Source organism: Sphaerodactylus townsendi, linkage group LG13 (genome assembly GCF_021028975.2).
Source record: "Sphaerodactylus townsendi isolate TG3544 linkage group LG13, MPM_Stown_v2.3, whole genome shotgun sequence".
Taxonomy (NCBI): Eukaryota; Metazoa; Chordata; class Lepidosauria; order Squamata; family Sphaerodactylidae; genus Sphaerodactylus; species Sphaerodactylus townsendi.
In genome coordinates this window covers 54,212,859-54,238,386 of record NC_059437.1, presented here as the reverse complement: position 1 = coordinate 54,238,386, position 25,528 = coordinate 54,212,859, and the positions used below count along the sequence as shown (strand labels likewise).

The 25,528-nt window shown below is 47.9% G+C and overlaps 1 protein-coding gene across 3 annotated transcripts in view; it reads left to right on the top strand.

Annotated features, from left to right (window-relative positions):
- Nucleotides 1-25,528, top strand: part of KDM2B (lysine demethylase 2B) — a 94,413-nt gene that overhangs the window by 32,974 nt on the left and 35,911 nt on the right. For all 3 annotated transcript variants that reach the window (XM_048514746.1, XM_048514745.1, XM_048514747.1), the window contains 3 exons: nt 5,049-5,202; nt 5,840-5,955; nt 23,883-24,009. In XM_048514746.1, the coding sequence (XP_048370703.1) occupies nt 5,049-5,202; nt 5,840-5,955; nt 23,883-24,009 (397 nt within the window). The remainder of the gene's footprint in view (nt 1-5,048; nt 5,203-5,839; nt 5,956-23,882; nt 24,010-25,528) is intronic.

Here is a 25,528-nt window from a genome sequence, read left to right as displayed (position 1 = left end):
TACTACTGTTGGTGGAAAGCGCTGTCAAATCATAACGTATTTATGGTGGCTCTCTAGGGTTTTTAAGAAACAAACAAACCGAGATGGTTTGCCGTTGCGTGCTTCTGCATAGCAACTGTGGATTTCTTTGATGGTCTCCCGTCCGAGTGCTAACCGGGGACGCTAGCTTTGCAGATCCACTAAACAACAACCCACGAACAAGCATATTTGAGGCAGATTAACAGTTTGATAATTAAAGACTGTTTTCTGTAGATATGTTGACAGAGAGAAATTTTTCTCTCTTTCTCACAATACTAGAACCAGGGGGCATTCATTGAAAATGCTGGGGGGAAGAATTAGAACTAATAAAAGGAAACACTTCTTCACGCAACGTGTGATTGGTGTTTGGAATATGCTGCCACAGGAGGTGGTGATGGCCACTAACCTGGATCGCTTTAAAAAGGGCTTGGACAGATTTATGGAGGAGAAGTCGATCTCTGGCTACCAATCTTGATCCTCCTTGATCTGAGATTGCAAATGCCTTAGCAGACCAGGTGCTCAGGAGCAGCAGCAGCAGAAGGCCATTGCGTTCACCTCCTGCACGTGAGTTCCCAAAGGCACCTGGTGGGCCACTGCAAGTAGCAGAATGCTGGACTAGATGGACTCTGGTCTGATCCAGCTGGCGTGTTCTTATGTTCTTTACAGTGGCTCAAAAAAAGCGGTCAAAACAAAAATGACTGCAAATAGATGTGGGGTTCCTGAATGCTTACGGGAGTCTCCAGGTATGCAGGGAAAGACCAGTTTGTAAATTAAAGGAGAGACGCAAACAGGCAACAGCCTGCTGAGGACTGGGCAGGATCATGGCCCATGGAATGTTGGGAGCAGCAAAGTCAGTTGAAGGAGGTTAAAAACAGGAGGAATCAGAGCAACCGGCATCTTCAGGGTGTGGGAGCTGAGGTAACCCTAGTAGGAAAGGTTAGGATAGAGCAGTGGTGGCGAACCTATGGCATGGGTGCCAGAGGTGGCACTCAGAGCCCTCTCTGTGGGCACACACAGAGCCCCCCCCCCCACATATCTAGGCTGGCCTGGGCCTCTGGGCTCGATTATTAGCATTAAACCTAAGACATAGTTTTGGGGAGGCAGTGTAGTGCTGTTAAGTGCTGTTAAACCCCACTGATTTTCATGCAAAGAACTAAAGCGCAATCGTTTACCTGGCAGTAAACTCGGTTGTTGGCAATGGGGCTTGCTTCTGAGTAAACCCTCCTAGGGTTGTGATTCACTTGTTGGAAGAGTTGCACGGTTGCTTCAAAGCAAAGCCCCGACTACCACCAAGCTTACTCCCGAGTAACGCACACCTCAGAGTCAACTCAGTATTCAGGTGAAATTGCCGTGCTGGCCCTTTGCGATAAATAAGTGGGTTTTGGGTTGCAATTTGGGCACTCGGTCTCGAAAAGGTTCGCCACCACTGGGATAGAGGAATCCCCCCCCCCCCAGCAGTGCAGTAGTCCCAGGTCCCAACCTGTTTCCTGTATAACCAACGTTGGCAACTTCCTATCAGAAGGGCGGTGAACCACAGCGATCCACAGGGAAGATTGTTGTGTTTCCATTCCTGGGATGCGTGTGTGTGTGTGTGTGTGTGTGTGTGACAGGTATGTAGAGCCCTCTGATTAGCCCACCTTAACCTGAACTCACCTGGACTTGCAAACTAGGCAGGGTGGACCACAGTCAGCCTTTGGATGGGAGACTATTAGGGAAGTCGGGGGCTGCCGCATGGAGAAAGGCTGCAGCAAACCACCTGTACTCATCACATGCCTGGAATGCCCCGTGGAAGGGTCGCCATGAGTCGGTTGTAACTTGAGAGCATGTTCTTTCTTATTCCTTAATTAAATCAGAATATAATAAGATAACCCCTTCCCCCACAAACACCCCCCCCACACACACACACACACCCCTCTGGCCTTGCGAGGACTGAGCATGCTCTGGAAAATTGGTCGTTCCTGACCCAGGACTCCCTCAGTTGCAGAAAAGTGACAGGAAGTCATTTGACATTAGGCTCAGGTGCCAGGAAGTGGAGAAGCCAGAGGTGGGTGTATGGTGTTGCCCTGTGCCTAAGCTAGGTCTGTGGGCAGCAGAGCAAGAGAGCCAGGACAGGATTCACAAGCTGTGGCCCAGAAGGGGTCTCGAGTGAAGAGCAAACCAAGAGCCAGAGCCCTGGAAGGAAGGAATCTCTGAATGCTCCTAGTCTGGGCCTCTGGGCTCGATTATTAGCATTAATAATGCTAATAATGAGAGGCAGGACGCCCTTGTTCTCTACAGAGGTGTACAAGCCTTTCAAAAGGGAGCAAAAAATAAGTTTGCTCTGTAGGGTTCATGATTCCTTAGCACACAGTAGTCAAACAGAGTTTCTCTTCCAGATGTTAGTGGATCATAGTTCCCAGTATCATCCCCCCCCCCAGCATCATGCTGGCAGGGGATGATGGGAACTGTAGTCCATAACACCTGGAGGGCCGCGAGTTTGACACCTGTGCCCCAGCAGGTAGGGCAGTGTGACCTACCTAAGAAACAGGTATTGAGGACCACCAGTTTAGCACATGTGGAAGGCTAAGGGCAATGGAATGCCAGTTGAGGAAAGAGCATTTGGAGTGGGAGAATGGAAAATAGAGGGGGGGGGGAGGTGAAAAAAGCCAGGCGGAGGAGATCTGGCGCAGGGGGTGCCGGTGGTGAAATTTTGCAGTCATCCATCACCACCCCGCTGTTCCTGGCAGGCTCTCAGCGTTTGGTTTCCTCGCTCTCAAGGGCATGGGGGAAGCCAGCAACCTTGCCTTGCCTCAAACGCGGAGTGTTTTGGATTCTTTCAAACAAGATCCCTCCTTTTTTTCTCTCGAGTCTTGTGCCGGAAGTTGTATTACATTTTATATCCTGAATCCTGTTCTGTCCACTTCTGGGCGTAGGATGGTTTCTTGGCTTGGCCAGGGGGCACGTGTAGGGGTGCTTTAGTCCTAAGTAGTTCCCTGGTAAGTTGGGAGCTGTTGCTATAGACTCGGGGTGCAATCGGTTCTATGCAGAGGTGGGATCCAGGAGGCTCTCACAGGTTCCCGACAGTAGGTTACTAATTATTTGTGTGTGCCGAGAGGGGGTTACTAATTGGTGATTTTGCCACGTGGTTTTTGCCTTAGTGACGCCCCTCCTCTCAGCAGTAGCGCGCAGAACTCGAAGCAGTCTAGCAGGAGGTGCACCGGTGTGCGTGGCAACCTGCGCCTGCGTGCATTCATTTCCCGCCCAAGAACCGGCGCAGTGGCTGCGTCCTTGCCACAGCCCCGCCCAGGAATGCCCTGCCCCCGTCATGCCCCGCCCAGCCCCATTGGCACTACGTCACAGTTTGAATCCCACCACCATGGGAACCTGTTACTAAAATTTTTGGATTCCACCACTGCTTCTATGCCTGCGCCTCGCTTTTGTGATGTCAGACTTCACATCATTTTTATAAGCATCATAGTTGCCATAGGGCAAGATCAATTTAAGTAATCAGTTCACTTATCTGTGTATTAAAATTATTTTTACCCTGCCGTTCATTAGAATTCCAAAGCAGTTCTTATCTCACTTCACCATGCTAATTATGGACCGATGGAAATAGTCTTTTTTTTTGCTTGTTTTGGTGTCTTCTGCCATTTACTGGAGCTCTGTGAATCAGCCCCCAGCCAGCTTCTCACCCACCATCCGAAGCCACACGGAACTGTGGAAGGGGGTTCCAGCGTTGCCTGACAACCCTGCTGTCCTGTCCAATCAAGCAGTCTCCAGGCACCTCTTACAAACAGGTGCTGCCATGTGGAGAGGGTCCCGCTTGGTGGCTCTGCAGAGGCAGTTTTTTAGTAGGCAGCAGTGGCGTAGGAGGTTAAGAGCTCGTGTATCTAATCTGGAGGAACCGGGTTTGATTCCCAGCTCTGCCGCCTGAGCTGTGGAGGCTTATCTGGGGAATTCAGATTAGCCTGTATGCTCCCACACACGCCAGCTGGGTGACCTTGGGCTAGTCACAGCTTCTCGGAGGTCTCTCAGCCCCACCTACCTCACAGGGTGTTTGTTGTGAGGGGGGAAGGGCAAGGAGATTGTCAGCCCCTTTGAGTCTCCTGCAGGAGAGAAAGGGGGGATATAAATCCAAACTCTTCTACTCTTCTTCTAGGAAAAATTCAGGCAGGGATCCCTGGATGAGGAGGTACAATGGCTCAGTGCTAGAGAAGAAGAAGAGACGAGTTTGGATTTATACCCCACCTTTCTCTCCTGTATGGAGATTCAAGGTGGCTTACAAGCTCCCTTCCCTTCCTCTCCCCACAACAGACACCTTGTGAGATAGTTCAGAAAGAACTGTGACTAGCTCAAGGTCACCCCAGCAGGAACGTAGGAGTGTGGAAACGCATCTGGTTCACAAGACAAGCCTCTGCCACTCAGGTGGAGAAGTGGGGAATCAAACCCAGTTCTCCAGATTAGAATCCACCTGCTCTTAACCACTACACCATGCGGGCATCTGCATAGCATGCAGAAGGTCCCAGGTTCAATCCCCAGCATTTCTATTTAAATTCAGCAGCAGTGGCATAGTGGCTAAGAACAGGTGCACTCTGATCTGGAGGAACCGGATTTGATTCCCAGCTCTGCCGCTTGAGCTGTGGAGGCTTATCTGGGGAATTCAGATTAGCCTGTGCACTCCCACACACGCCAGCTGGGTGACCTTGGGCTAGTCACAGCTTCTCGGAGCTCTCTCAGCCCCACCTACCTCACAGGGTGTTTGTTGTGAGGGGGAAGGGCAAGGAGATTGTAAGCCCCTTTGAGTCCTGCAGGAGAGAAAGGGCGGATATTAATCCAAACTCTTCTTCTTCTAAATTCATCTGGCAGTCGGTGATGTGAGAGACCAGAACCAGAGACCCTGGAGAGCCGTGGCCAGTTTGAGTAGACAGTACTGACTTTGATGTACTGCCGTCTGATTTGGCATAAGGCCACTTCATTCATCCGTAGGGGTATTGGCCTAAAGCTATTTTGATTCAAAGGGATTTTCTTTCTTCCCTGTCTTTCCTTCCTAGATCTTCTGGTTGATCCCTCCCACTTCGCAGAACCTAGAACTCTATGAAGAATGGGTCCTCTCGGGGAAGCAAAGTGATGTATTTCTAGGAGACAGGGTGGAGCGATGCCAAAGAATTGAACTGAAACAAGGGCACACTTTCTTCATTCCTTCAGGTAACATAACCCGTCTTCCCCTTCCACGCATCTAGGAACATAAACACCTTGGTAAAGCATAGCTTGTCGTTTTGCCTGAACGCAGTCTGTGGTTCTCCGGCCACCAAACCAGGATTCCAAAATTCTATTTCAGCATGATGCTGGCAGGGGATGATGGGAACTGTAGTCCATGACATCTGGAGGGCCGCGAGTTTGACACCTGTGTCCTAGACCTCTGAGCCTCTGAGTGAGGCTCGAATTGTAATGAAAGGCCAACAACCAGCTAAAGATCTGGCAGCTGGTGAGATTGAACAAAATAACAACAACAACAACTTCTGGGGGACCCTTTCCAAACAAGAACCAATCCCGCCATCTATTCAGTGGATGACCATGTGGAATAGCCATTGTTCAGCTGTATGCATGTGTGTAACGGCATGAACTTGTATCGCAGTTTGAAGTGCTGGTTGGTTTGTTGGGTGAGCCCCTGATTTTGCTTTCTTTGAAGCGTAGTTTCTCTCGGGTTTTTCTTTTCACTATGTACACCAAAAAACAACCAACCCAATTTGTTAGTGAGGTTGCTTTTTTTACCAGAAGCCGTTTTCCCACGAGCTGTGCTCTTTTCTCCCCTCCTCTCCCCAACCCACCCAAATGCTTCTAGGGTGGATCCATGCTGTCTATACTCCGGTAGATTCCCTGGTGTTTGGTGGAAACATCCTGCACAGCTTTAACGTTCCCATGCAGCTTCGCATCTATGAGATTGAGGACAGAACAAAGGTAAGGATGCTCAAATTTATTATCGCTTTGTTCTCACATGAAGTAACATTTCAAACAGCTAGGGTGTTGTGGGTTTTCCGGGTTGCATGGCCGTGTTCCAGTCGCATTCTCTCCTGACGTTTCGCCTGCATCTGTGGCTGGCATCTGAAGCGAAACGTCAGGAGAGTATGCTACTGGAACACGGCCATACAACCCGGCAAACCCACAACACCCTTGTGATTCTGGCCGTGAAAGCCTTTCGACAATACATGTCAAACAGCAGTTGCGTGGGTGCCTGGAAAGAGGCTAAAAGGATAAGCCCATAATTTTGTGTTCTGTAGATGGGGAAAAGGCTCCCAAACTTGTTGTGATTAGCATTGCAACCTCAATACACTGGGCAGGTGGCACAGGAGCAGTGACTGTTGAGATATTATAAACCTGGCCACTTATATCAAAAACTGGCTCACATGGTTTCTCCCTCCTTGTGTGGCAAGCTAAGATTGGCCATTCAACTCTTCCACTGTCCCTCCAGTTTGTTTTGGTATCCGTGTGTGGGCATCCCAACAACTGAAAGTTTGTTTCTTTCCTAGGAACTGAGATGCTTAACCACAGTTTAATTTCTGATTAAGAATCCCAGCTACTCTGAAGGAAACACATGTCAAATTGCTACTCTACCTGGATTCAGATGTAACAACAAACGGGAGCAGATAGGTAGATTAAAGACATCACAGCTCTATGCAGATACAGGGAGGGGGAAAATGCGGAATTCAGCAATGCACTAGGTTCATACCCATGATTTCCTAGACACCCTCATACCAAGCACCCTTCTGCAGCTTTGCTTGCTGATGGTTGGTACCAAACCTCGATTTTTGCAAAACCTCAGGTGATGGGCTACCAGTCCAGTGCCTACCCTTCCTCCTTCAAGGTGGACTCATAAACCCCCAGATTGGGGTCACGTATCTGACACCTAGTGGCCTTTGGGTAATATAACCCTTCTTTAGTTATCTGGGAAACAGAAACCCACCGCCGCCACCCCTTGAAAAGAACTCTGCCTACTAAGGTCCTGTTACTTCTCTTTCTGCTGGGTTGAAGCCCCACCTTGCACAGTAGAGGGCATAGTATTTGCAGGTGGAATGGTGTCCCAGGAACTGCCTGCCACCTGATTGGTTCCTGCAAATCCACTTCCTGACTCTCACTCACAGGACCTGGCTGGAAGCAGCCATATTGTGCCATCTTGAATCTCACAAGCTCGGTGATTGGTGTTTGGGGGGTGGGGTGTCTGAAGCAGTTCCACGTCCCACTCCTCGCTTTGATCAGTTCATCAGTCCTGGGAACGTGGAAGAACTGAGTGGCCGTGGCCGGTGTTCCTAATTGGTTCCTCAGCAGGAGCTCTGGGTGTATTTTTCCCCTCATGCGTTGCTGATGCCACAGTGCCAGCGAAAAAGGCTCAGTTGCTGCTGGATTGGGTGCCCCGATGTGGTGCCCGAGGGTCTAATGCCAAGTGCAGTCTGTGTTCCAGCACTACCTGCCCCACCTTTTACTTGCAGTGTACAGGTGGAGAGTTTCCCAGTTGGATTACAGAACTAGGTCTCGTCACCAGGGATGAAATAGGATCTGGCTGACAGTTTACACAGATACTATTCAGAGGTGCAGGTTGCGCTGTTGAGGAGAGCCAGGGCGATTGCCTGGAACTAGCGCTGCACCACGGGGGCGTCGTTTGACTTGGGGGCTGCTTGCAGCTCTCTGAGCCATTTTGCGTGTCTCGTACCTGGTCGGCAACACCCAGAGAACGCCACATTGTCTGACAAAAAAAGGTAGGTGTGTTGACTTCATGATTGCCGGGAAAGTCCTGCAACGCAACAGTGCGGAGCCGTGGGATGTGAATCCGAAAAAGGGAAAGCACGCCTTACCTCCCCTGTGGACTCCTTGCGGGTGGCCTCACTCCGTGTCCTGTCTCTTGGCTTCAATTCCCAGTCTGAATAATTAGAAGAACAGAGACCTACATAACAGGGGTGTTGCGAGGATGAGCACGAAACAGGTATTAGGTATTGCCCCAGTGTCATCGCAGGCCCTTTGCGGGATGAGCCCGGGTCACACGGCGCAATAGCTGTAGCCAAGTCAAGTGGGCCGGCTTCAGCTTCATTTGCTCTGTCCTTTTCCCGTCCTTAAGATCCCTATTTTTTTGTTTGCTTGTTTTTTTGCCTTCATAAAGTTAGGGCACGTTCTCAAGGTTACTGACCAGTGGAGGTGCATCAAATCTATGTTAAGCGGTCCTGGGACTTCAGTCTTGCCCAAGAGCAGGGGTCTTCAAACTATGGCCCTCCAGATGTTCATAGACTACAATTCCCATGAGCCCTACCACTTGGCCATGCTGGCAGGGGTTGATGGGAATTGTAGTCCATGAACATCTGGAGGGCCATAGTTTGAAGACTCCTGCCCAAGAACATCAGAACACGGCCATAAAACACCCCAGTGATTCCGGCCATGAAAGCCTTTGACCATACATTGAACATCAGAAGTGATTTTTCTGGGCTTCGTTTAGCGTTTTGGGCAAGAATCCCAGCAGCCAGGAGGAGACTTCAGGTGATCTGTCTGGCCCATAGCCTGATGTAGCCAGTAGGGACCTCTCAGGAGGCCACTGAACAATAATTTGCTCCCCTTGAGCTCTGGTGCCATCAAAGCCATCAGGTGTGTTCTGTGGTTGAGGCTTAAAGAATACCATGTCCCAGTGGTATTCTTGTGGCTGTACTTTTCATCTTCCATCCTTGTACTCTGCAGTCTCCCTGACCATACTTCCCATTCTCGCTTGCTGGAACCTGAAAACTCCTTAGAGTAGCAGGCCGATCCCTGCTTGGCATGGCTGCGAACCAACCGGCTTTCGTGTGCTACGCATTAAAAAATATACACATCGGTGGAGTGTTTGTAAAGTGGCAGCGCTGAAGACTAGTCAGTTGTGTGTGTTCGTGTGTCGGGGGAAAAGCCAGTTACAAGCAGATAAAAGGAGAGGGAAATGCTCCGTTTACATTTTTCTTGGTCAGATCTTTTTTCTTATCCAATACAATTTTGACAGCAGCGTGTCTTACGGTCTGACAGAAGGTATTCTAGTTATTGAGGCAGCTGCAGTTACAAGCAGGTCTCTGTGTGTGCCACGAGTCTGTAGTACCTGGTGAGAAATTTGGCTCCCTGGGAATCAAAGCATCCACTACGAGAAAAAAAATTGTTTCTAGCACTCCTGCGTGTGGAAATTTGTTTTTATTCTAAAAAGTTGGGGCAAGGATGGGAAGACTGAAAAGATTTTGCAGGCTTTATGTGAGTGGACAGACGGAAATATTAGAAAGTGCTGTATACTGAGTGAGCCTAATAGTCCCCCTGGGCTAATTCTGACGGTCCTTTCCAGTCGGAGGGAATTGATATACGGCACCGTATCGCTGATTGCTTGTGTTCAAATCCAGTTAAATAACAGCGATGATAGTAAAACATGTCTGCCTATCACAGGAGGTGGATTTCGCTGCAGAGTGCAGCTTTTTGAGAATTAAGAGTTCCACTTTTTGTAAAATATATATATATATTTCCCGTATAATTGCAAGCACTTGAAAGCGCTAGTGGCATTGCCCCCCCCCTCCCCCGTGAAATATCAGAAGGTGGGGGATGGTTACATTACGTCTTCGGTGGCGGGGGGCACGTTTTCCGCTCTCCACGTAGTTCCTTCCCCACCAAGATTTGCAAACCCAGAATAAATTATGCAAAAGTGGAGAGGCCAGGCAAATATACTCACTTTGCACAATTTACATGCATGCAGCAGAATCTGGTTCTTTCCCTCCTTCATAGAATGGAAATTGCCTGCCAGGTTCCCCCCCCCCCCCCCCCACATAGCGGCCACGCTGCGGTGATTGCAAGTAGCAACAACTTCGAAGCAGAGCTCGCTGCAATGAGTGGTCCTTGCTGGTAAATGTTATGTTATTTTAAGTTTATTTTTCACAATTCCAGGCAAGTTGCAGATTTAAAAAAAACGATTTGACCAGGCCACAACAGTGCAGTAGGATGCAAACAGCATCAAAAATCGAAACTCACGCAAGCAAACCAAAAAAAACCATCTGGTGCAGTGACGCCTTAATGCAGAAACTGGGTTGCGAAGGTCGGACATGTCTAGGACAGTTCGTTTCCCTTGTATGGATCGCATCCTGTCGATTTTTTCATTCAAAATGTTGTAAGTGAGCAACCGAGCCTCCTGAAAGACTTCCCTCCACTTAGTGTAACACATTGTAGATGGCTTTCTCGTGTGTATTGATCTTCCCATTGTGTGGCTGCCGGAAGGAAGTGTCACGATGGGACTCACAAAGCAATTATTGTCAGGTTCAGACAGAGAACATAACGGAGGTGGCGCCTTTTCTCTCCCTGGCTTTCTAACGGCAGCTCTTTTCACAGGAGTCTTGGGGCTTGAGTCTGCTCTGTACAGCTTAATCAGCTGTCGTCGGGAGCCATTTAGTTATTTTGTCCTAAATGCTAGGAGCAGTCTCTGGTATTGTCTCGGCGCTTAGGACCTTGCTAACACGTTGCCAAGACAGTCCTATTGAATTACAGGCTGATCAAGCAGCCTTATTCTAGCATCTAAAATCTAGATTAATTTCTTGTATCCCTAGAGTGGGGTTTTAGAGAAGAATCAAGAGAGCAGGCAGTGGTTGTGATCTTTCAGGCAGTCATTTTTTCTGCCATCTTACTAAATGGCCTTACATGAGCCAGTCTCTCAACCACAGTTTCCCACCTGTGATCTGAGGTTGTATTACTATCCTACCTTATAGGGTTGTTAGATCCTACTCAGATAATGCCTGTGACCAACTGTAGCATGTGCGTGTGACCTACACTCTTTGGATTTTGGCTTTTTTAGCCCCTCTTTCTCTCCTGCAGGAGACTCAAAGGGGCTTACAATCTCCTTGCCCTTCCCCCCTCACAACAAACACCCTGTGAGGTAGGTGGGGCTGAGAGAGCTCCATGAAGCTGTGATTAGCCCAAGGTCACCCAGCTGGCGTGTGTGGGAGTGTACAGGCTAATCTGAATTCCCCAGATAAGCCTCCACAGCTCAGGCGGCAGAGCTGGGAATCAAACCCGGTTCCTCCAGATTAGATACATGAGCTCTTAACCTCCTACGCCACTGCTGATCTTGAGTGTGGTATAAATGTTAAGTATTTTGTATTGTTAGAAATTTCTGAACGATGAAGTCTATCCACACACTTCCAAGAGATAACACCAAAATGGAGCCTTGAAAGTCACTGGCAGTATATCTGTGAAATGCGGAGGACAGACATGAGATAGCTTTTGCTTTCATGCCCTGCTTGTGAGCTTACAGGAACCTCTCTGGCTGACACTGTAGAAACAGACTAGAAAGTTTTGTTCCCGTAAGGCAATCTGTACTTTCTTTAATCCGTTTTAAAGGACCCATAGAATTCTGATTCATGTAGGAAGTTGCTTTTGATGCGTTGTTGGAGTCAACATTTATCCTTTCAGTTTAAGGTACGGGAGTTCTCATTTGTAAGGTTGACTCGTCTGGTTCCGTATATAATTTGAGTTACCAACAGCATAATCTTCCCCCGTCTGCCCCCAGAGAAACTCAACATTAACACCATCTCTAAATCTTAGTTGCTTCACCCTTGAAGCGAATTCCCAATTTTTTTAATAACCACTCAACAGGATTCGTTCCCAGGATAATTTCTTTAAATGCTTCAGATACATAATCATTACTTCTTGGTTTGAAGCCATGAAAAAAATAACTTTGCGGCACAGTGACTAATCCACCTTGTTTATTACCAACCCAACTGACTACATATATCGTTACTCATGGGCTAGAATGAAAATTTCAAATATTGATTCCCCCATGCTCTCATGTAGCTTCCCCTCTCTAATTAAAACAACCATAGCAATAAAAAACAGTCAGTAACAACAGTAGGCCTGCAGTGAAATAAGAATTAAACAGCGCAGCAGCATTAAAACACTTAACAAACCAATCACACAAAAATCAGCAATAATTAAACATTAAAAAGCATTTAGACAGTTGGGTGCATGTGTGAATTGACCAATCACCATCAAAATCAGATCAACAAATAAAAACTTTCCCTGACTGGTTGCGTGAAAGGATGTTGACCAAACATACAAGCCTGGCATAAGCAAAGTATTTATATTGGTTTCTCTTGCGCCTCCAAATACACTGTGTGGTATTCTAGTGTTTCCCCGAAAATAAGACAGTGTCTTATGTTAATTTTTGCTCCCAAAGATGTGCTATGTCTTATTTCCAGGGGATGTCTTATTTTTCTGTGTTCTGTTCATTGGGCATACTTCCAAACAAAAACTTTGCTACGCCTTACTTTCGGGGGATGCCTTATATTTCGCACTTCAGCAAAACCTCTACTACGTCTTATTTTCAGAGGATGTCTTATATTTGGGGAAACAGGGTAAGACTGATTCCACTATTACTCCTTCCCCGGGGTTTCTTCGAGAGACAGGGCTCAGCCGCTTCAACAGTCTGATATTCTCCCTTGGGGATTCCATGACAATTAAACTGATATAAGACCATTACCACTTACAAGGATACCCACACACACGATGTTCCTCCACATGTAGCCCTCTGGGTGACCTTGGGCTAGTTGTCACAGAACTCTCTCAGCCCCACTGACCTCACAAGGTACCTGTTGTGGGGAGAGGAAGGGAAGGAGCTTGTAAGCTGCTTTGAGATTCCTTACAGGAGAGAAAGGCAGGGTTATAAATCCAAACTTTTCTTCTTCATACTGGCAAGCCAAGTCATTTTATTTACAGTCAGCAACCAGTAGTACAAGATCAGGGTACATCAGTTTCAAGGTACCGTTACCATAGTATATATATAGAGAGAGAGACAAAAGAGTACTAGAAGCACTATTCAAAATGTTACATAATCTATAATCTATAATAAGAGTACTAGAAGCACTATACGAAATATTATATAGTCTATGGTATTTGCAAGGAGGAATATTTGCGACACTAATATAATTATTATTGTACTTATATACAGTCGGTCAACTCACGAAAAAGCAAGTAGTAGGTAAAATACATTTGATTATGACAAAAGATTAAAAAGTTAATATAGCTACACTTGTAAAGTGCCTGTGCAGTCTTGCTAAAACCTATAGTGACATTACTAAAAAAAACCTCCGGCCTCCGACCATATACTGGCAAGCAGATTTTTCAGCTCTTCATAATGAAAAATGCACAGAAATTGCTAGTCGAAACATCTGACTAGTCTCCTTCTCTATGTTGGATTATGTCAGTCAGTTTTGGCTGAACAGTGGGGAGGGAGGGAGAGCCATATTTTATAAAAACTTGCCTGCTTGTTCCCCTGAAGGTGATTTTAAATTGTACCAGGCAATCAACCCAAGTAGCTATTTGCAAGCCTGCGGCAACCAAAAAAGCCACAAGGGTGCATTCCTTTAGAACTGCAACAGAGGTTTTGAAAAAGCGTTAACTATTTTGGCAAGAGTCCCTCTGCTATCTTAAGAATTTCTCTTTGAACTACGGTAGCTGCCCTTCCGTAGTGAGGAATTCCCCTCCCCCCCCCCTTGCCGTTGAGAAATAATTAGAAAAATCTTCTGCAGGGTGTAAATTATTGATCATAGAACTTACAGCATCTATTAAATCATCTTGTCTAAGCCCCTTCGGGGGGGAAGTTTTATTCCTTTGACAGAGGATATATTGGAATACTAAAGTGGTGCGATTCCAGACATTTTGGTTCTGTGATTATTTCATTTCCTAAATAGTGGAAGGCCATTTTGGTTTCCGGAGATCCTGATGCGGAGGAAAAAAGTTCTCGTCTTTAACTGTGTGCTGATTCTTCCATCCTGTGACCTTTGACCACGCTAGTTTTCTTTTGAAGAGAGTGGAAGTAGATGCTTTGCCCCATTGCTACTGACCCTTCTCTGGCATTTTTTGAAGGTTCTGGATGTCACCTGCCCTCACTGTCCCAAAATCAGTGATTGTCACTTGGCATGGACCAGACCCCAAAGGGGTTCTGTGTTCTCCACCCTGCTTCTTACATGTGTGGCGCTTGTTAGATTGAATTGGACCAGTGATGTGGATTTTCCAGAAGAGATGGGAAGAAGAAGAGGAAGAAGAGTTTGGATTTATATCCCCCCTTTCTCTCCTGCAGGAGACTCAAAGGGGCTGACAATCTCCTTGCCCTTCCCCCCTCACAACAAACACCCTGTGAGGTGGGTGGGGCTGGGAGAGCTCCGAGAAGCTGTGACTAGCCCAAGGTCACCCAGCTGGCATGTGTGGGAGTGCACAGGCTAATCTGAATTCCCCAGATAAGCCTCCACAGCTCAGGCGGCAGAGCTGGGAATCAAACCCGGTTCCTCCGGATTAGATACACGAGCTCTTAACCTCCTACGCCACTGCTGCTCCCACTGCAGGCCTTTCCAGAAAATTATCTGATGCCTTCAACAGGGTGGGATCTGATTCAGATGTGTTTATTTTGACCTTAGATTTAATAAACATTTTGAAAAGTACTTCATATTACATACCAGTAGCCACAAATACTTGAACTGAAACATTTGATTCAGGAAAAGAACCAAGCTGTGTGGTTTACATTCAGACAAATGCAAAGCTTTCCGTGGAAATTATTTTCATTGGAATAATGCTTGTAAAATGTAAAGGCAAGATGGCACCCACTTGCCTCGCGCTGTTTACATTTAAGTGGGGAATATTAAAACACCGAGAACGGTGGACGTGCTAACTGTGGCTGTGGACGCAGCCAAAGAACTGGACACAATATTGCTGAGGATGTGGTCAGTCCACTCAACTCTTTCCTCAGCTCTCATCCACAGAAGTCACTGGGGCACCTGACAAGGATTATTTGTTACCGTATTTATTGATCCAGGTGGTACCTGGAGGTCTTTCCCTATTATAGTTGGTCTCCAAGCTCTCAAGTTCAATTCCTCCAGAGAAAATTCCTGCTTTGGAGACTGGACTCTATGCAGAGGCGCATCTAGGGAAAATGTAGCCCAATGCATCTGAGTTTTCCGCCCTGCCCCCCCGCCCCCCCGTGTAGGCAGCTGCCCTCCCCCACCACGACCAAACATGTTTTTTTGCGCCAGGTCTTGAAGTCAGTGTATGGACATAAGAACATAAGAACTAGCCTGCTGGATCAGACCAGAGTCCATCTAGTCCAGCTCTCTGCTACTCGCAGTGGCCCACCAGGTGCCTTTGGGAGCTCACATGCAGGAGGTGAAAGCAAGGGCCTTCTGCGGCTTTTGCTCCCGAGCACCTGGTCTGCTCAGGCATTTGCAATCTCAGATCAAGGAGGATCAAGATTGGTAGCCACAGATCGACTTCTCCTCCATAAATCTGTCCAAGCCCCTTTTAAAGCTATCCAGGTTAGTGGCCATCACCACCTCCTGTGGCAGCATATTCCAAACACCAATCACACGTTGTGTGAAGAAGTGTTTCCTTTTATTAGTTCTAATTCTTCCCCCCAGCATTTTCAATGGATGCCCCCTGGTTCTAGTATTGTGGGGAAGAGAGAAAAATTTCTCTCTGTCCACATTTTCTACCCCATGCCTCCCAGGAGGAAGGAGGACGGGTGTGGTTTCCGCCCCCCACGTGACTAAATGGCCACAGCCCAGGGGCATTTGACCCCATATGTCCCCCCTGGGCAGTATACCCCTGACTCTGTGGCATTATACCCTGCTGAAACCAAACCCCGCTCTCTCCAAGCTCCATTACCAAAATCTCCAGGTATCTCCTACTCAGAGCCGGCAGCCCAACAGGGGTGGTGGGTGGGTGGGTTTGCAGTATAAATAGTTTTAGTTTTTATATGGATTGCAAAGCGAACTTAGAAAATCTGAACTATTTTTAAGTATTTTGATTGCTATATGTATTTGTGGTTTTACCCCCTCCCACCCCTCCAGTTAGATACTAATTGGGTCAGAATCGGACTGACAGCAACAAATGTTCATTGCTACTGATAAATGCTTAAAGGACTTTTGTACGGGTGCTGCCCCATTAAAAAGATGCACCATTGAAACAAACAGGACCGTAGCAATTTTCCGTTAGTGTTTATTGAGGCTGCAACTTTGAACTGTTTCAATTGGTAAAGCAATTAAGGTGTCATTGATTAGTGTCCGGTTTTAATCACTGAGCACAAAGTTTGCATCTGTGAGTTAAAGACTTACTTTTTATTTATTTGTTTTTGGCTTGCAGTTTTTATTTTGAATCCCTGATGTGTTGTAAAAGGAATGAAAGGAGAAATAATACTCCTGGACAGTGATAGAGAAGTTGTTTTATCTCACCCTCCTGCCATAAAAGTATGAATAGAGAAGGTTTGGTAATATGGAGTATGATTAATCATCTAAAAATATCCTGTCCTTTGACAGCTCCAGTATTTAGTTCGCTGGTGCTTTCAATAAAGCCCACCCACCCACCCACCCATCCATCCATCCATCCATCCATCCATGTTATTCATAATTCCCTTTTACAGATGGAAAATTGGAAATGAGAAAATTAGGTTTCCCTAGTACAGTGATGGCGAACCTATGGCATGGGTGCCAGAGGTGGCACTCGGAGCCCTCTCTGTGGGCACGCACACACAGAGTTCATCATGTGGGGGGTGGAAAATCACCCCCCCCACACACACACACACACATACACATCTAGGCTGGCCTGGGCCACTGAACACAACGTGCGTGCACCACGGTGAGCAGGGAGGACTCAGCTGGTGGGCCTGGTGCCTATGCTCTGGGTGGCTGCTGCCCGAGGGGGGGGGGGGCGCAGAGGAGGCAGAGATGCTAGAGAGGCACAGAGCGGTGTGCATGGGACTTGCTGGAGGCTAGAGCAGGTTGGCCCCTGCTTGAGCGGATGGGGCGGAGGAAGAGGGAGCCAACTGTTTTTTTCTAAACTAAAACCTCAGCATTCAGGTTAAATTGCCGAGTTGGCACTTTGCGATAAATAAGTGGGGTTTGGGTTGCAATTTGGGCACTCGGTCTCAAAAAGGTTCGCCATCACGGCCCTAGTAGTACCCCAGCATGTCCATAGAAAACAGGAAAGCTGGCAAGTTACGGTTCCTCACCCATGCTGACTGCTTCTGCCCTCTTTGACATGCAGGTGAGCTAACCACACACAACCATTGCCCATAAGTCCTCAAGAGGAACTGGCCGGTAACCATTTTTTTTCCTGACCCACCTGCCCACCCTTCTCTATAATACTTATTTGTGGCTTAAAAGTGGCAAACCCAATCTTAACGAACTATTGTTGCTGTATTGATTTGTAGCTGCCATAAGCAAATGTTTATTTCTGAGCATGCCTCTCCCACTTGTGCGCATAATGCTTCTGAAAGCTTTTACATTGCCCTTAATCACAGATAAAGGTGTCTCTCTACAGGCCTTTCCCCAGCGGACCCAATCCACTGGGAAACTTCTCCTGGGCCAGTCCCTTGGAAACGAATGAGATTTGCACAGGAGCACAGATCTTTGTGTGCCTCCGAGTTCAATATACAGTGGGGGCTTGCGCAGATGTTTTGACCCGCTGGTCCTGTCGCCTTTGATTTACATCACAAGTTAGGTTCATCTCCAGAGGTGGGATCCAGCAGGTTCTCATCAGTTCCCGAGAGTGGGTTACTAATTATTTGTGTGTGCCGAGAGCGGGTTATTAATTGGGTCTGCTTTTCCGTTAGAAATTCCATTAGGTCCAAAAATCATAAAGTCCTGTTGTTTCCTATGTGGCTGGTTAGCGAAGGTAGAAAACGGGATAATTCTCCCTGTTGGGCTGTTTTAAAAACATGTTTTAGTAATATGGTAAAGTTCCTTGTTTAAGGAAAGTCTCCTTCTTTTGATTTCTAGAAACAAAATTAAGTATTTGAATGTATTAAGTATTTGACAGGCAGTCAATTAGAGGAGAAGTAGTTGTTTCTGTTGGCAGTAGACGATAGGACTTGCTATAAAGAGTTTAAATTATGGACAGAAAGATACCAGCTGTAAATTAGGAACTTTTTTTTTACAGTAAGAGTTTTTTACAGTAACAGAGAAATTATTAATGCCCCGCCCCCGGAATGCCCGGCCACGCCCCCGTCGTGCCCCGCCCAGCCCCATTGGAGCTACGCCACTGTTTGAATCCCACCACCAAGGGATTTTTAGTGTTACTAAAATTTTTGGATCCCACCACTGTTCATCTCTCACATTCAAAGACCCAGAGCGCCTCCCAGTCCGAAGCAGAGTTATGGAGGGTTTGCTGTGGGGCCGGACCCTTGGCAGCCAGGCCCTTTAGGAACTCAAATTGCCCGATTCACGATTTGGTCTGTGGAACCGGGAGCACTGCATGCATTTGTTGCCTTGTTTGTCCTCATTTGAATCTTTTTTTAACATTGGTTTTAAACGGCTAAATTTGGTGACGCTCAGAACCTGTCAGCAAAATGTTGAGCAAACAATGTGTTTAATATTCCCCAGGCATGTGGCTGAAAACCTTTTGAAGGCCGAGGGGTGGAAGGCGGCTTCCTGTTTGTAAGTCAAATTCTTTGCAAATTTTGTTTCTGGCAGTGCTCTCTTGGGGACCAAAAAAAAAAAAAGAATTTTAAAAAACGTTGAAAATAATTTGAGTTCCTCTTATTAATAACAACAACCACCACCTTTATTAGGCATTTAAAATCGGCTCTAGAGCAGTGATGGCGAACCTATGGCATGGGTGCCAGAGGTGGCACTCAGAGCCCTCTCTGTGGGCACACGCAAACAGAGTGCCCGCTCCACACATCTAGGCTGAGTTCGATTATTAGCATTAAACCTAAGACCTAGTTTTGGGGAAGTAGTGTAGGTAACTCTGTTAAGCGCTGTTAAACTAAAGCACAATCCTTTACCTGGGAGTAAGCTCGATTGCTGGCAATGGGGCTTGCTTCTGAGTAAACCCTCCTAGGGTTGTGATTCACCCGTTGGAAGAGTTGCACGGTTCCTTCAAAGCAAAGCCATTGACTACCACCAAGCTTACTCCTCAATATTCAGGTTAAATTGCCATGTTGGCACTTTGTGATAAATAAGTGGGTTTGGGGCTGCAATTTGGGCTCTCGGTCTCAAAAGGTTCGCCATCGCTGCGTCTAGAGCGTTACCAGACATTTATGAAGTACCAATCAGTACATTCAAAACGCAGACGGAAAGACTGTATATAGCAGTATACATTACTTAGAAAGTTCTGTCACTTGCAAAAGAAATTTTGCTACTTTTTCCAAGAGCATGACATCTGTATTGTTTAACAGGAGCTCCACATCAGAACTGTCGGAGTCTCTTTCAGATTTGTCTAGGGCCAGCCTGGGAGAGAAATCTCTAATGCCCACATATCTCGGACAGTCAAGAATAATGTGAGCAAGAGTCTCCACTTGGTTTTTATTATTTATATTGGTTTATATTACAGTACAGTACAGTAAACCTTTATTAGGCATAAATTTGGTTTATATTATTTATATATTATTAATATATTTACTCCAGCAAGGCAGATTTCCCTTGTGTCTGACCAGGAGCCAATTTGGCACGTAACCGAAACCCAGTGATTCTCTGACAGGTTAAACCCCCTGATTTAGAACGCTAGTTATAAGGGTAACATAAACATACACATAACTGGAACTGTTTTTTAACCATTCTTGTAAGCTTTTCATATATCCCTGAAGGGTCCCCCTCAAGCGGTAGTTTGCCAAGTGGCCCTTTGCCTTTTCAAAACACTCTTTGAGACCCACATAACCGGGTCTCCATTTTTTAACAAACCAAACTGTTAGCTGTGTTTCATTTTTTTTTAGTGGCCCCTCACTTGAAATTAATGGACCCACCAGAGACTGAAAGAAATAGCTTAATGAGGCCTGTCCAGTCCAGCTTCCTCTGTTCCACGGTAGCCAACCAGAAACTCACAAGCAACAAGGCAAGATGAAGCCAGTGGCTCCCGTTGGTGAATGTGGGAGGCCAGGAGCCTGTGCTTCCACTGTCTCACGCTCCCCCCCCCCCCGCCGCTTCCATTTCACCTTGTCACCTTTGCCTCCCAGCACTGGGTGATAAACTGTGAATATGTGTCTTACCATGCTGTTTTTAAAGGTGCTCAGGGAATGAGGAAGAAGGAGCGTCAGCTGCTTCTCCTAAAGGGGAGAAGCAGCTGCAGCTCAGAATGGTTTGCACCCCTTGTAGGCAGGAAGGCAGCGATTCCCTCTTTCCACTGGCAACTGGTACTTAGGGTCAAAGGCTCCTATCCTGGCAGATGGGCTGCTTGAGCATAGCACAGAGAGACAGGGGGGGAGAGAGCGGGAGAGAGAGAGAGAGAGAGGGAGGGAGGGAGGGAGAGAGAGAGAGAGAGAGAGAGAGATAAAGGCCGGAATGTTTGAACTGTCTGCTTATTAATTCCTACTGCTGTTATGACTGTTACTTGCTGCTTTCCTGGCATTTGTGCTTTGTTATCATTATAGCATTCATGTAGAGCAGGGGTGGCCAACCTATGGCGCTCCAGATGTTCATGGACTACAGTTCCCATCAGCCCCTGCCAGCATGGCCAACTGGCCATGCTGGCAGGGGCTGATGGGAACTGTAGTCCATGAACATCTGGAGCGCCATAGGCTGGCCACCCCTGGTGTAGAGCCTCCTCCCTTACTCCAAGAGGCCCCTCGGCGTTCCTAGCAAGGACCAGAAGCAGGTGAAATTGCATGGTAGAGCATAAAATAGGGATTGTCGTGGACACTGAATCACTGAATCATAGAGTTGGAAGGGGCCAGGTAGCCCATCTAGTCCAACCCCCTGCTCAATGCAGGACCAGCCTTCATTGATGCATTGATCTGGACATGGCCCACCCACCCTAGCGGAGGGAGGGGAGGGGAGGGAGGGGTGGCATGCAAGGGAGGGGAGTGAGCGAGCGGTGGCATGCAAGAGAAGGAGAAGTGAGGGAGGGGAGGGAGGTAGTGAAGGTTGACATGTAAGGGAGGGGAGGGAAGGGGGCCCGGCATCTGGACATGGCCCACCCACCCTAGCATAGGGAGGGGAGGGAGGGGTGGCATGCAAGGGAGAGGAGGGAGGGTCAAGAGCATCCCGGTCAAGTGTTTGTCCAGCTGCTGCATAAAGACTGCCAGTGAGGGAGGGGGAGCCCACAACCTCCCTGTGCAGCTGATTCCACTGTTGCACAACTCTTACTGTGGATCTGTTTTCCTAACATCCAGTTGAACCTTTTGCTTTGTAATTTAAACCCATTCTTGCGAGTCTCATCCTCTGCTGCCAAAAGGGACAGTCCCCTGCCCTCTTCTAAGCGACAGCCCTTCAAGTACTCAAGAAGAGCAATCATAGGGAGCAGCAGTGGCGCAGTGGCTAAGAGCAGGTGCATTCTGATCTGGAGGAACCGGGTTTGATTCCCAGCTCTGCCGCCTGAGCTGTGGAGGCTTATCTGGGGAATTCAGATTAGCCTGTACACACATGCCAGCTGGGTGACCTTGGGCTAGTCACAGCTTCTCGGAGCTCTCTCAGCCCCACCTACCTCACAGGGTGTTTGTTGTGAGGGGGGAAGGGCAAGGAGATTGTCAGCCCCTTTGAGTCTCCTCCAGGAGAGAAAGGGGGGATATAAATCCAAACTCCTCCTCCTCCTCCTCCTCCTCCTCCTCCTCCTCCTCCTCCTCCTCCTCCTCCTCTTCTTCTTCTTCTTCTTCTTCTTCTTCTTCTACTTTCTGCTATCACATCTGCCTTGCCTCATGGGCTTCCTCTTTGCTAGCATTCAGGAAGAGATGCTGTGATTTTTTGCGGGGGGAATTTAATGGGATTTGAGTTAGGATCAGGGTCATCTGTTGAGATACTGTGGTTTTATGTTTGTGAGGGTTTTTTTTTTAATGACAGTCATAAGCTGCCTAGAGACCAGCGCTGGGGAAAGGAGGGATTGAACTATTGTAAAGAAACTACACCGGTATGCAGTGTTTCCCAGATTACGGACTGGGAATTGAGGCTGAGAGACTGATCCATTTGAGACCGTGCAGAGAGTCCACAGGGAAGGTGGGCGAGCCCAGGTGCAAAACAAAACTGGCTTTTAAAATGCTTAGTATAATCGACAATGCCATCAGTTTGATTCTCACGGGGCAAGCATCCTGTTCTTGATACACTCTCTTGGAAGTGTTTCTTATACTGAATATTGAATTTGCCACATGTATACCGCTTTGCAACCTTGTTTTTCCTCTAAACACCCATGAAAGTGATTGTAATTATTCCTTAACAGACTGGAAATGAAGGCAGAGAGGTGTCACTTTCCCACGAGTGGGACTCAGATGTGAGCTCCCACTGATGGCTTCTTTTGTTGAAGAAACACGTGAAACGCACCAGATCCCTGTTTTGGCCTCCGTAGACATGAAGCTAAAGTGAGGAAGAGGTAGAAGCATGGCTTCCTCCTTAAAACACATTTTTAATGCTCCTCCCTCTAAGGCTGGCTTATTTTCTACTGAGAAAAGGCTCTCAAAAGCACCTACCGAAGGGAAAATTTCTCCTCTTTAGTGGACTCGTCAACTTTCAGAGGCCAGGGATCCGTGTTTTTCTCCTCATAGCCGAATGACACAAACTCAAAGCACAACTATGCAGACTGAGAAACTCAGGGTTGCTGCTGAAAATTACAGCCCTGCACCAATTTATCTCCCTCCACTTTTGTCGCATGTACCCATGCTGGCAGGGGCTGATGGGAATTGTAGTCCATAACATCTGGAGTGCCAAAGATTTGCCACCACAGGCATAGGCCAAGTCCGACCATCAGAAGTGTACCAGGGGTAAATGGCACCCAGAGACAAATTGTCTCCAGGACAGCCCCCAGGCTCTGCCCCCCCCAGCTCCACCCCCTGATACCTCCAGGCTCCACCCCCACTGCCCTCGACCCCGCCCATGTCACCATGGACATGGGCAGGGTCTAGGGTGCCCACCTCCTGCCCCCCAGACTCCCCCTGCCGGCAGGGCTCCCAGCCGGCATCCTGCAGTCTCTTTTGACCTCCCCTCCGGGCAGGACTTCCTGCTCCCCAAGCCCCACCCCTGGCCTCAGTGCTTATAAAAGAAAGTCTCCAAGGCCGGGACTGAAGTCTCTTCTAGCCTGCCTGGAGGGGAGGTCAGAAGAGACTGCAGGTTGCCAGCTGGGGGGGGAAGGAAGGGATGGGGGAGTCCAGGGTGGGGTTGAGGGCACTTGGAGGCAGCAGGAAATCCCGCTGCCTTGTCGTTTTTTGCGTGCCTCGGACGGGGTCGAGGCACGCGAAAACGACGAGACAGCAGGACTTCCTGGTCACGTGGCAGGCCGATTTTTGCGCCCCCCACGTGACCAGAAGAGTGGCGCCCTAGGCAGATACGCCACTGCCCACCATCATAATGTTCTGCTGTTCCTCACCCTCCATTCCATGTGATTTGTGTTCTGCTGGGGGAGGGCTCAGCAAAACGATGTTGTGACATTTAGTAAGTTGAAATATGCATTCTAGAGACTGGGCACTCCAGCTCCCATTTTCAGCAGCGGACTCGTGTTTCACGTACATAAGTAAACATCGCGAACAACACCACGAATGCATAAGTTGCATAAACCGCAAATAAAACTCACGCTTAACGCTTCCTATTCAAGGTAGATTCCCTGGACAGCGAGAGATGTAGCCACCCTTATTTTTACACCAGATGGCCGGGACGGTTGCAGAACCCATTCCAAGAATTCCATCCTTCACTTTCATCTGCTCCTTTTACCGCCTCAAGAGGGTGCAAAATTAGTGAGCCGTGAAGGATGCTCTCTGGTGGAGGGCAGGTGGAGCTGCTTAATTTGCATGCGGAAGGCATCTGCCTCCCTCAGCTCCTGCCCTCCCTTCCCCTCTTCCGGCTCCAGCAAAAATCTGCTCATACTCTCAATAAGATCATGATAACCAGCTCAAGCAGATCCAGAGTTTTCTATCTACCAGCTGAACTGATGCCTTTCCACCCCCCCCCCCCCTCTTCCAGGTGCAGGCCAAGTTCCGCTACCCTTTCTACTATGAGATGTGCTGGTATGTTCTGGAGAGATACGTGTTTTGCGTGACCCAGCGCTCCTACCTCAGCAAAGAGTTCCTGAGAGAATCGATGTTAATTGGTGAGTAGGGTTTCTATTGCACTGTGTGTTCAAAGGGGGGGCGCGGAATGGGAAGGGCACCCATGCTTTCTCACTCCTGCAAAAACAGGTGTCGCTTTTTCAAGATGGGGGGGGACCCCAAAAGGCAATAATGAACGATTTTCATCATTTGCTGGAGAAGCAGGTGTCTGGCAGAATCTCAGGCAGGTTAATTTAAACACTGGGCATCTTGGGGCATTATATTCCTCAAGGTTTTCTGCGGTAAACAGAACACAAATGCAAAAGATATCTCCCGCGAGGAGATGCTGTAAAGTCACAGCTGATTTATGGGGACCTGGCATTGGTGGGATCCAAACATTTTAGTAACTGGTTCCCATGGTGGTGGGATTCAAACTGTGGCGTAGCGCCAATGGGGCGGGGCGGGGTACAACGGGGGCGTGGCCGGGCATTCCGGGGGCGGGGCATTCCTGGGCAGGGCTGTGGCAAGGACGCAGCCGCTGTGCCGGTCCTTGGGCGGGAAACGAATGCACGCAGGCGCAGGCTGCCACGCACGCGGGTTTACCTCCTACTAGACTGCTTCGAGTTCTGCGCGCTACTGCTGAGAGGAAAGGTGTAACTAAGGCAAAAATCACGTGGCAAAATCGCCAATTAGTAACCCCCTCTCGGCACACACAAATAATTAGTAACCTACTCTCGGGAACCTGCGAGAACCTGCTGGATCCCACCTCTGTGACCTGGGTTGTCAAATTGAGAAACGAAAAGGGCGGACCTCCGCTGTCCACTCCCTCCCCTGCCAACTACGTACAGTAAAAGCGGGAAAAGTGAGGAGAAAACGAAAGTCCTTTCCCAAGGGCTAGGGAAAGATAGGGAGCCATCTGGTTACCCCTCCCTCTGCAGAGAAGACCAGAGATGCCTCTGTTATCTACTGTTGCAGCAGAGGGAGTAAGAAGGAATGAAGGAAGAAACCCAAAGAGGCTCCAGACATTAAGCACACACTGACACACACCCCCCCCCCCCCAGCCTGGTGCAGCCTTGGCCAGCTCCAACCATCTCCAACGTATACCTCTTGGAAATGATAAACCTTGCACATTCAGACAATGTAATGATGGCTCAGTTGAATCTCTGGCCCACCAATTACTACACTGTCTCAGATTCAAGGAAATCAGATCCAAGTATGTGAATCTCACTCCTTTACATTTACCCCATCTCCCCGATTTAATTAGATTACACTACTTGTTGGACAACCCTGATCCTTCTCTCTGTATGATAGTGGCAGACTTTCTCCTGGAAATTACTAAACGCCAGTAGTTTTCCTTCCACTTAACATTTATTTCCTGTATTGTATATGCTTTTAAATCCGTTTTTATTATTGTTGTACTGTTGTCTATGCCAATAAAGGCTTGCTAAAAAAAACATTCAGACAACCTGCAGGTACTACCAAGAGAACTGGCTGTTATGAGTGTTCTCCAGTGCAAAAGAATTCACTGCACATGAGAAAATGAAAATGAAGAGGTCAGTGGATAACTTTTCATATCCAAGG